The sequence below is a fragment of the Nicotiana sylvestris genome, chromosome 4, assembly GCF_000393655.2.
Source record: "Nicotiana sylvestris chromosome 4, ASM39365v2, whole genome shotgun sequence".
Lineage (NCBI taxonomy): Eukaryota > Viridiplantae > Streptophyta > Magnoliopsida > Solanales > Solanaceae > Nicotiana > Nicotiana sylvestris.
This window is the reverse complement of record NC_091060.1, coordinates 94859138-94871599: the sequence shown is the minus strand read 5'-3', so window position 1 is coordinate 94871599 and position 12462 is coordinate 94859138. Positions and strand designations below refer to the sequence as shown.

General features: G+C 37.0%; 1 protein-coding gene across 1 annotated transcript; it reads right to left on the bottom strand.

The window, feature by feature from the left end:
* Window positions 1–887: 887 nt before the first annotated feature.
* Window positions 888–11314, bottom strand: LOC104249801 (ras-related protein RABC1). Its single transcript, XM_009806294.2, has 7 exons — window positions 11124–11314; window positions 10816–11004; window positions 5723–5791; window positions 4317–4382; window positions 3408–3529; window positions 2567–2695; window positions 888–1201 (listed from the first exon to the last, which is right to left on the bottom strand). Exons 2-7 carry the CDS (start codon window positions 10949–10951, stop codon window positions 1094–1096), a joined length of 630 nt encoding a protein of 209 aa, XP_009804596.1. The 5' UTR covers window positions 10952–11004; window positions 11124–11314; the 3' UTR covers window positions 888–1093.
* Between the last annotated feature and the right edge of the window lie 1148 nt (window positions 11315–12462).

Below are 12462 nucleotides of genomic sequence, written 5' to 3'. Positions count from 1 at the left end.
AGCTGAAGCTCGTTTGCTCATAGCGTAAAATCCAAATGCAATATTCACCCAAGTGTTCATGGCGAATAATTCAAATATAAATTCAAGATGAAGATTCAAAATCAATATTTTCAAGCCCTTTGAATCAAAGTCAAGCTCAAGATAGCTAATATTTTTTTGTGGAGAAGAATAAGGAGATTATAGAGACTGTAACATTTATTGTGTCTTTGAAATCGAATATTACTATTCGTAACATTTTTCTTGTTTTGATTAGTTTTCAGACCCAAAAATTGAGTTCACACACATACATGAATTCACAGTGCTAGTTCTCCAGAAAGACAGAAGAAAGAAAGAGGAGAGAAGAAAAAAATGGAAAATAAGAAAGCAAAAGAGGTCTAAATTAACATTATGTCGCATTGTCGCTGTTTGGTTTGGATTATTTACCTACTTATATGATTAACTCACTTCCCTTTGTCGCAAGCAGAGGTTGTTTACTGTAGAGAAGAATCAACTTGTACATCTTAACGGAATATCTATTATTTCAATCAAAGTGACTGAATAAGTTTGATCATTCAAACTACACAAGCTCGCAATAATTCACCGGGCCAAGTGCTACAACAATACAAGGCAAAAGTTACCTATTTCGAGGAAAAATGCTTATCATTTTCTCACGGTACTCTAATTTAAAACAAATGAAGAATATATCGAAACGATCGAGGATGAAAAGTCTTCGGCTTCCAAAAACTTATTTTGAATAACACTTTAATCACTCAACTATTTTTTTCAATATATGTTGTCATGGCTAGGCAAAATGAGTCTTATGACAATTTCAAAATACCCTGTCAAACATATTTCAAGAAAGGATTAAAGCAAAATCAAAAAAGTTAAGAGCTTCACTATCTCTGTCATTCTGGAAACTTCAATTTTTCACCTTCATATTCTTCACATATCAAATTAAAGACAGAGGACAACAGAAGACTATTCAGCAGAAAAACTACTAGCGTGAAGGACAGAAACATAGTTTGCCACCTCCAAGTAATTACATCATCTTCTTTTACAAAGAAAGGAAAACCAAAGATGTGAAAGCATGAAGAAATCAAGGAGAACGGTCATTTCAACAGCAGCCACTTGTTGATGCATCAGTTTCTGGAGGTTTCTGTTTAAATATATTTTTCCTGACACCAGCTGAACCTTCAGCCAAGAGACTTGGAGTGTCCACTATCTGCAAAACCAAAATTTATGATGCTCGCAACCAAGACATCCTTTTTTTCCTTTCTCTTTGACAGAGAGGGAGTAAAAGGGACTTCCATCTTATAAATTGGAACATGCTTCATTTATATTGAAATCCATGTTAAAGTTGGGCAAACTATAGCGCAAAGACATGACAGCTGAGACAAAATAAAACTGAACTTCATACGGCATGGAGGATGCTCCAGGAAGCAATAAGCCAATAATAAAACCACAAACCACAGTTCATTGAGATAATATTTGCTAGCAAGCCTGTTGGACGAAACCCCCCCACCCCCCCCAAAAAAAAAAACCAAAACCCGAAAACAGAAAAGGAGTGTATTCCAGTTACCAACTACAGGTGGATAAATGTCCAGTTCACCCCAAACCCACCTTCCCCTGAGGAAAACCTTTCTTCTAGCGTAGAATTTAAAAGTTTCCATGTCCAGTTTAATGTTGCCCCAAGTGCCAAGTAGAACCACCAGTTGTTTACCAAGGAGGTCCCCACGAAACATACCTTCAAGAAGGTTTTTTTTTTTGGGGGGTGAGAATAGTAAGGCTAGGTACACTCGACATGAATTATCACCAGTAAAGACGGTTAGTATCTAAAATAAAGGTGGAGATCTCGTAGCACATGATAAACCTATTGTTAAGCCAAACTCAATACGTGACATTGAACACCAGTGGCGGAAGCAAGATCTTCAGGAAGGGGGTTCAAAAAAAAAATTTTGTAGCTAGTGGGAATTGAACCTATGACCTTATGAAGGTTTTGAACCCCTTTGACCACTAAACTACACTTTTGGGTTGTGTTAAGGGGGTTCAAAACTTAATATATAGAGGTAAAACACAGATTTTGCTTTATATATACAGTGTAATTTTTCGGCGAAGGGGGTTCGGAACCCCCTTCCGCCCCCCTAAATCCCCCACTGTTGAACACGTCTTAGATTTAAAGAGTTGATATCAACTAAATAACTATTGATGTGATATCAGCCCCACTAGACCTAATAAAATGGTGTGTTCCACTAAAGTTGTGAAAGTAAATTTCAATCTATCAAATTAAACCACAAAAGAAGCTACACTGTCATGTTGGTATACATTTGCTTCAGCTATCGTTTCCAGTTTTTCTAGCTATAACTATGAATATGTAAACTATCCATACCATCCCAAATAATAACTCTAGTGGGCACTATCAAGCGCTATTAGGCAACGACCAAGCTAACTTACTCATAGAAGATGACAATATGGTATCACTAGTAATACAAAGTTTCATTGCGACTCCATTTATTTAAACAACAAATGACCAGTCCATTCAAAATTTTATAACATGAAAATATGAGGAAGATCCTCGGATGTTTCATACCTTAAGCACAAGCTCCTCAAAGCATTGTTCCACATTAACCCTTGTCTTTGCACTACATTCAATAAAAAGACATCCATATTGCCTGGCAAAATCAATTCCCTCTTTTTTGCTGACAACCCTTTCACTCTCCTGCAGAGAAGTTCATATATATGTCAAACATCCCTTGAGAATTCACAAGCATCATCGTGCACCAACAATATCGACTCAAAACAACAAATGCACCTGCTCAATAAGGGGATTAGGGGGGATATAATTGTGTTTGGGGGGATCCTACAGTGACCAGTGTTATTGAAGGCTCGATTGAGTTGCGCTTAAATCTTAAATCTAGGTACAAAGCAGGATTGTTCCTTGCTTAAGTGGCTCAATGAGGGCGGTATAACAAGATAAATGTAGGTCGTGAGCCATGTACTCAAGTGTTGAGAAAATATAATAGTAGATGAGTACATTAAGGATTGAATGAGAAATTAACTTTAGTAAAAGAAAATTAGTTACCTATTTGATTTGGAAATTTAAAACTGCATCTTTGCACCTTAATCAGAAATCGAAATGATTTGTAATTTGATTGACATAGTTTTTACTCCATATGTTTCACTGTTGCAGTTTTCCAACTCCTCGGTCCATATTATAGTTGTTCAGGGTTTAAGTTGTGTGTGTGTGTGTGTATTTTTGTCGTGTGCATCTTTCTTTACTAAAGTGTGCGCCATAAGTGCACTTTGCACTTAAAACCCCCAACAGCCCCTTTTCTCACCTTTGACAACATTGAATGGCAACTTTAGTTTTCCTCGTAAGCGAATACCGTAGACCAAGTTCTCTTACTAGAAGAATCTCAAAAGGAAGGTACCTTATCAACTTTGTTGCCAACAAGCATCTTGATGCAGTCTTGATTTGTTGAGTATAGGTCAATTTCTTTGGCCCATATATCAGATAAATTAGTAAATGTGTCTCGCCTTGTTACATCATAAACTGTTGAATCAAAGATAGATTAGTCCACAAGCACTACGTCAAAAATTTCTTGGGGGAAGCAACTTGAGCGATAGAATTTGCTCCAAGAAGAATAAATAGAACCTGTTCCTAGAACAAGAAACCAGTAAGAAAGCACACTTCCAAATGGTACTTACAAATTAACATACTCGAGCATATCATTAAAAAAACTGTCTTATGCACCACCACTATTTTTCTCTTTCACTCCCATTTATATTCCCTTAACAATACAAGAATGGACGTGTACTTCTCCTAAGAAGCATTTCTAAAAAGTTAAGACAATCTTTTTCCTCCATTTTTTATTGCTTAGATCTATCTTTCAAAGTGTTGGACTGCTACTCATCAATACTAAGGGGTCGTTTAGTACAATGGTGGGATATCCCAGGATATTCCATGGATTAGTTATCCCACCTTCTATATGGGATAGCTAATCCCACCATTTTAGTGTAAAAGTTGTCCCGGGATCAGTTAATACCCAAAACCAAACATGGGATAAAGTTAATCCCAAACTTTATCCTTGGATTATTATTCTTACCCCATGTACCAAACGACGCTTAAAGCTACAACAAGCATGTGAACTAACACATAAGGCAGCATAATGACATATATAAGCCAGATACAAACTGCACCAGCTTAATGTTAGCCGTGGCGTCAGTGACTATTGCAGTCTCTTAGCAAGCAATTTAAGTAGGTGTAGCATGATGATTATATAACATGGATATTCATCAAATCAAATAGCAAAGTCAGAAAAAAGAGACAGCAAAATTACCCATGATTATTCCTTGAGCTCCTCGGTAGTATGAACTAGTTAAAGTCCTAAATCTTTCCTGTCCAGCTGCAAACAAGAAAGTCGTTATATTATAATTAATAATTTTGCTAGAGAAAACCTCCCACTGGCACATTGAGCTGAATTCAACTTTCGAATTAAGTTGACATAAATATTCAAGGAAGCAATGTATTTACCGATCAGCTGCATCCTCTGACACCAACTTATTTCCAAAGGAGGAGAGGTGGTTTAGTTGGTGATGAGTTGGCTTTAACTATATAGACAATTATCCAACATTCATAACTTAAGATTTGCCAAGTCTCAAGGCACTATATAGGTTCTTCTCACTTGGTTTAATATATTTTGCAGAAGAAGAGCTCTTGGAGAGAAAACATTCAAGTTAAAGTTCTTATAGAACAATGGAATTTACTTTAGTTGGAGAGTGCTTAGGTGCCACAACTCCAAGCCTGCACTGTACAACAGGCATCACTCTCTGAATTTGTCGACAGCGCTAGGCAATCCAGCCTTGCACCTAAGTTCTGCTATGCATTCACAGGTGCCCATTTTGCTTGCATATATGTAGAAAATTTCAAGGAGAGTTTTGGGCAATAAACTTTTAGGCAAGGAATTGAAGACCAAAAAGGAGGAGAAACTCACTATGGCCAAATTTCGTTATTGTAGGACTATGATTGAACCCAACATGTAACTCAACTTATTTGCATTCTACTTCCTAGTTTTTCATGTATGATGGGCTATTTATGTGTACTGTATTTGATTCATCTAACTGGGAACCTGTGATTGAACTTACAAAAGAGAATCTAAGTTTCTAAGGTTTGATTAAAGTTGAATAGCATAAAGTTCAAAACTCTTTAACATCCAGGAGTTGCACAAGATTCTACTAGCTCTTAGATTGTCATTAATTTAATTCATGCTTAGTTTGGTCTCTTAAGTCGAGTTCGATTGCCAGTAAAAAATAAAGCTGTTCTAGTCTTCGTACTCAATGCTCCTATATTAGGCGTGCAATCACATATACTTGTCTGTATTCTGGCCAACAGCTGTCACCTGGCAGGGCGAATTTCTGTCAAGTAAGTTGTTACAAATGATTTAAGGGGTACGTAAATTTCAATTTCATCATTCTACTTGAGATGAAAAATGTGCTTCATAGATTGAACTTTTTTTAGTTTTGAGATGGAAAATTACGACAAATAATTTGGTAAACCGTGTAGTATCATATCCAACGTCAGGCGTAAACAATCACAAACCTTCATTTGGCGTCACATATTATATATTTGCATAAGAATTGTTTTAAGGGGTTTGAAAGAATGCTACTTAATAAATAACCTATGCAACTAAGCAGTAAAACTACAACATGACATTGCTGAAGATAGGACACAAAATAACAGGATTACCTGTATCCCATATTGCAAGCTTCAACTTCTTCCCCCCAAGGGTAACATGTTTTACCTTGAAGTCCACACCTGAGAATATGAGAGACAAAAAAATCTATAACTCGTTTTCCAGGCAATAAACAGCACCACATTATTTGTCTGATACATTTTATGGCATATCAAGTGCACAGCGGAATACCTGCAACGTGCAATTCAGAAGCCACTAGAGTTTACCCAGGATTTCTTTCTTCAGATGTATTCACTATTTCTCATGTACACGTGACTCTAACATTAGAGATGCAGCATTTCCACTCAGGAATATATATGTCAATTCCGACCCAACGTTATGGAAAAGCCTTTTATAAAATAGGATAGATTGGGTATGGAAAAGCCTTACTCTTTAGGAAGTGTGATAGAGGCCTATGCACGGACTGCAAGGTTATCCTGGTTGAGAATCTCATGATCCAACATAGGCTCTTGGTAATGGACTTAGAGATTAAGAGAGAGAAAAAAGGGGGCATGTATGATCAACCAAAGATCAAGTGGGGAGCCTTGACTAAGGACAAATCTCAAGAGTTAGGGGAGAAGTTGTTGGATAAGGGGGCTGGAGGAGTAGTGGGAATGCGAGTAGTATGTCGACCAGGTCAACGAATTGCATTAGTGACACAACTAGAGAGGTTTTAGGGGTATTGTTTCTAGGGGTATCGAAGGGTTACTCTGGTGGATACAGAGTGGACTAGTGGTGGAATGGAGAGGTCCATGGGAAAGAAGAAGCCAAGAAGACGGCATATTTCAAGTTAGTGGAGAGTGAAGACGAAGACGAAAGGACAGTGTTAAAAATAGCATGAAGCAAGGAAAAGCGACAACCCCCATTTCACGAAAAGCGAGAAGCGAGAAGCGAAGCGCCCGTTTTTTTTGAAGTGAAGCGGAATTTTAAAAAAAAATTAAAATAAATACGGCATATACAACACATGTAATTGTAAGCAAATGTTCAATACTTGAATTAAAAAACTAAAGAGTAGCATCAATTAAAGCACAAAATGACCATCCTATTCTTCTACAAGATTGTCAAGAGTAGCATCAATTGGGCAGAATCTCGGCAGAATTTGGGCAGAAACGGGGCAGAATTTTTCTGAAAAAAATTCGCCAGCATTTCAACGCTTTTTGGACGTTTAGAAAGAAAAAGAAAAAGAAAAAGAAAAAGAAGAAGAAGAATGAAAATAAAAACATACCTGTTGAAACTTGAAAGTTGTTGTAATGTTGAAGAAGAAGAAGAACCCTAGTTTGCTTGAACAAATCGTTGCTTCATGTGAGGAAGAAATAGCTGGTTTTTTTAGGAAGAATAGGCTGATTTAGAACCCTAGTTTGCTGCTGAAGAAGTGTCTAAAACATAAGACTCAACGATTTGGGTCTTTTAATTGAAAAAGACTCGTTTGGGCCTTTTAATTCAAGAAGCGATCGCTTCTTCCGCTACCGACCGCTTCACCGCTTCTCGCTTTTTAGAGAGAAGCGGTCGCTTTTCTGTACCTGAGCCGCTTTTAGTTGGGGTAGCGACCAACCCATCGCTCCGCTTCGCTTCTCGCTTAAAGCGAGGAAGCGGACACTTTTTTTAACACTGCAAAAGGAGGACGGCTAAGGAGGCAAAGTTAGCAGTTACGGCTGCGAAAACGGCAGCGCTTGAACGCATGTATGAGGAACTTGGGGACAAAGGCGAGGATAAGTTGTACAAGCTAGCCAAGGTGAGGGAGAGGAAAGCTCGTCACGTGGACCAAGTGAAGTGCATCAAAGACGAGGAAGGCAAAGTATTGGTGGAAGAGGCACATAGACGAAGATGGCAGACTTACTTCCATAACTCTGAGAGACAGCGAGATTTTGAGTATTGTAGGTGTACAAAGGTTGAGGAGATTGAGGGGGCTATGTGTAAGATGAGCGGGAGAAAAGCAATCAGTACAGACGAGATCCCAGTGGAATTCTAGAAGAGCGTAGGTAGGTTTGGAGTGGTTAGTTGGGTTGTTTAATGCCATTTTTAGGACGGCAAGTATGCCCCAAGTATGGAGGTGGAGTACAATGATTCTGTTGTACAATAACTAGAGTGAGATTCAAAATTACAACAAAAACAGGGGTATCAAGCTGCTAAGTCACACTATGAAAGTTTGGGAGAGGATGGTGGAGATGAGGGTGAGAAGGGGTGTGTCTGTGAGAAAGCACAGGAGAAAAATATATTATTGATGTAATACAATGAACCCTATTTATAACTGTACATAATACATATCCTACTCTTATTCAATGTAGGACTCGGACTAATTACATATTAACTATATAAGTATCTAACACTCCCCCTCAAACCGGTACATACAAATCATATGTATAGAGCTTGTTACATATAACTAATACGAGGACTGGTGAAGGACTAGATGAAAATGTCTGCAAGCTGATCATTCGACTTCACAAACTTTGTAGCAATATCTCCTGAAAGTATCTTTTCTCTGACGAAATGGCAATCAATCTCAATGTGTTCAGTTCTCTTATGGAGCATTGGATTTGATGCAATATGAAGAGCATCTTGATTATCTCTCACACACAAGTTCCATCTAGCTGATCTCACCAAATCCTTGAGCAGCTTCGATCCAAATTAGCTCACAAGCTGCCACAGCCATTGCTCGATATTCTGCTTCTGCACTAGACCGAGCAACCACATTCTGTTTTTTTGCTCTTCCAAGACACCAAATTACCTCCTAGTAAAACACAATATCCGGACATCGAACGTGTATTACAAGGTGATCTTGTCCAATCAGCATCTGAGTATCCAACGATCTCCTCATGGTCTCAATCCTCGAACAATAATCCTTTGTCTCAAGCTGATTTTATATATCGAAGAATGCGAACAACTGCATCCCAATGACTATCACATGTAGAATCTATAAGTTGATTCACAAAACTCACATAAAAGGAAATGTCAAGTCTAGTCACTGTGAGTAAATTTAATTTACCAACCAGCCGCCTATATCTTGCGGGATCGTTGAACGGCTCCCCCGTTCTGCAGAAGTTTAGAATTCGGATCCATAGGAGTATCAACAGGTCTACAACCTATATTCCCGTCTCCTTAAGAATGTCTAAGGCATACTTCCGTTGTGAGATCACAATACCTGAGCTAGACTGAGCGACCTCAATATCCAGAAAATACTTTAATCTGCCCAGATCCTTAGTCGGAAAGTATGAAAGAGATGTTGTTTTAACTTAGTAATATTATCTCGATCATTGGCGGTAATAACAATATTGTTAACATAAACAACCAAATAAATACATAGATTTAAAGCAAAATGCCGATAAAACACAGAGTGATCAGTTTCACTACGAGTCATGCCAAACTCTAGGAGAGATTGACGATGATGTCATACATCGTATTTGACTGGGGTGGATAAAATAGAGGCCCACGTCTGATGTCCTGTATGATAAGTATGTGCCACCAAGACTTAAGGTAAGTTTTACAGAGTGGTGGTTAGACTGACGATGTTGTATGGCGTAGAGTGTTGGCCAGTCAAGAATTCTCATGTCCAAAAGATGAGAATATCAGAAATAAGGATAATGAGATGGATGTGTGGGCAAACCAGAAGAGATATAGTCATGAATGAATATATTTGAGACAAGGTGGGGTGGCCTCCATGGTGGACAAGATGAGGAAAGCGAGGCTGAGATGACTCGGGCATGTGAGGAGAAGATGACTAGATGCCCCAGTGAGAAGTTGTGAAAGGATGGTGTTTGTGAGTCTAAGGAGAGGTAGAGGGAGACCGAAGAAGTATTGGGGAGAGACGATTTAGCAGGACATGACTCATCTTCAGTTTACCGAAGACACGACCCTGGATAAGAGGGTGTGGAGGTCGAGAATTATTGTAGAAGGTTAGTAGAAAGTCAAGCTTATTTCCTTTCCTAACCGTAGTAGTAGTATTATTCTTGTATTTCTTTATTCTTAGATTTATATTAATACTTGACATTTTTTCTGCTTCTATTTTCTTATTATCTTGTTGTTGTTACCGCTTCTTTTTTCATGGCTTCTTCGCTACCGTATTTCTTTTATAAATTGTTGGAATTATGATTACCTTGAGCCAAGGATCTATGGCAATAACCTCTCCACCTGCACAAGGTAGGGGCAAGGTCTGTGCTCATTCTACCTTCCCCAGACCCCAATTGTAGGACTACACTGGATATGTTATTGTTGATGTTGTTGTTGATAGATTGGTGAACTGTTCCCACTGCCAGCTAAATTCCAAATATTCATTTTTTTTCTTTTGTTGCTGGGTTTCGGATTTCTAATTATAGTACCTACTGTTAGTTTTGTATTTTTGCTTCGGTTTTCTGATTGGTGTGCTTGTTGTTGCCCTCCTTTTACCTTTCCTGAGCCGAGTGTCTACAGGAAACACCATCTCTGCCTTCTTGAAGGTAGGGGTATGAGGTGCGTACACTATATCTTCTCCAGACCCCACTTATGAGATTATACTGGATTTTTTATTTCGGTACTAAATCAACATCAAGCATGCAGTTAACGTTCCATAATCTAGTTATAGCAATGCAATACCACTTCGCCTACTCATATTGAGTTAACTCAACTGCATGCTTTACTCCTGATATAGCCACATAATCATTTCATATAAACCTTTTTAACTCTTTTTCATTTATGCAACTAGAGGTTATCAAATCCATTTAGCCAAACTATTAAGAAACATTTAAAAAGTAATAGAACCATTGACCAATACACAGTTATGGTGCATAAACAGCTAAAAGAGCCCACCATTAACTAATCTAACTAGTTTCCACCCACCAAACACAAAAAACATTTCACTCATTCTATCCGTCAAAACCACCATCTTCACAAATTAATCATTACCTAATATCACTCTATAACATCCGCCCTCTATAACAACATTTCATTATAACAAGCAAGTTTTCTTTGAAGCCGATTTTATGTTATATTTTACCTCAAAATAACAACTTTTCACCTATAACAACGACATGCATAATTATATCAGTATACTCTTTGTAAAATTAATGTACATCAGAAAAAACAAAATTTAAACCAGGATATTAACACAATATGAAATAATTAACAACAGATTTACCAATGGTTGGAGAAAGATCCTCAAAGGCATCAGAAGTGAAACTGAGGAGCAAACTACTCTTCCCTACACCTGAATCTCCTATCAACAACAGCTTGAACAAGTAATCAAACTCCGGCGATGATGATGATGCTTCCATTCCTTAAATACTCCTCCAAATTTCTCAAATTTGCTCAATCAGCCTTAAAAACCCTAAAGATCAATAAAAAAAAGTTACGCGCAATTCAGAACACCAACCAATAAGCACAGATTCAAAAGCTAAATTTCAAACCAAAATAAAATAAAAAATTGGAGAGAGAGGGAGAGAGTACCTGGAATGGAGGAGAAAATTGGTAAAGTGTTATATATAAAAAGTGTAGAGATGGATGTATTATATATTTGGAGAGAACGGGTAAAGGTTGAAGAAAGGAGAAAGAAGATCGAGAACAGTTGCTTTCTTTTGAATGCATGAAGTGCTTGTACAATGTACATGAGAAATTGTACGCTTACCTCGGATTGCTGTATATGTTGCCGACTCGGATTGCGATTATATAATTTTCTTTAGATCTGTTTTCCTTACGGCACAGAAATAACTGATAAGCATTAGGTGCTGAAAAATATTTTTAAGTGCTGAAATTGATTTAATAAATAAGCAGTTATGTATTTGGATGCTGAATTGATAATAAGTTGTTGCAGTGAATATCGATATAGGAGTTTTGTTCTAAAAAAAGTATTTAAGGATAAAATAGTAAAAATTTTGGTCAAACTTAAAGTGCTTATAAGCTAAAAATTCATAAGCCGGGGTAACCAGCTTATGGATTTTGGCTTATGTTTGACTTATAAGCACTTGGCTTATAAGCACTTTAATTTTACCAAACGTGTAGATAAGCCGAAAAGTGCTTATAAGCTAGTTTGACAAGCTTATAAGCTTAGTCAAACACCCTCTAAGACTTACAAACATCAAGTATTTAAATCAAATTAATAAATGTAAGGCAAGTCGTAGTCATAAATTAATCGGAAAATGGTTAAATTTACCTTCTGTTATATTATCGATCCATCAAAACTCCTAATATTATAAGTACTCGATATTTATATCAAATCATAAATATTTAATAGGTATTTTCGCTATAATTTAAAATATTAACTGTCAGAATTAAATGGTTTAATTTGATATAACTTCGAGTATCATTAACTATTAAGTGATTGATATATGATAACTATGAGTTAATTGAATATATGTTTGTTTTAACAGAAGGTAGTAGTCGCTACCGTTATTGAAAAATAATGATTTGGTAGCAGGTAAAATACTTTCTATCATCATGTTTGTTTGAATAAATTCAAAATTTAATAATATTTGAAAGTGAAATCCAACCAATTACTTCTATTTTATTCACTAGGTCAAAGTTATTGCTCATCAGAAATTGCTATTGCTGGTTGAGATTCTTTACCTGATTGGAGCAGTCTTCGGTGACTGTAGTACAACACAGAGATTGCTCTATGGGTGTTATCTATTTCTCTTAACTAAATTGTTACCCGTATAAATGTAAGTTTAATAACAGTTATTCAGGAATTTGGTATGAATAAATTATTCTGAAGAATCGTTTACACAGAATTGAGGAGGAGCCTAAGCATGAAATCGTATTCAAAAGAACTCATAGTCACTTTCTCACT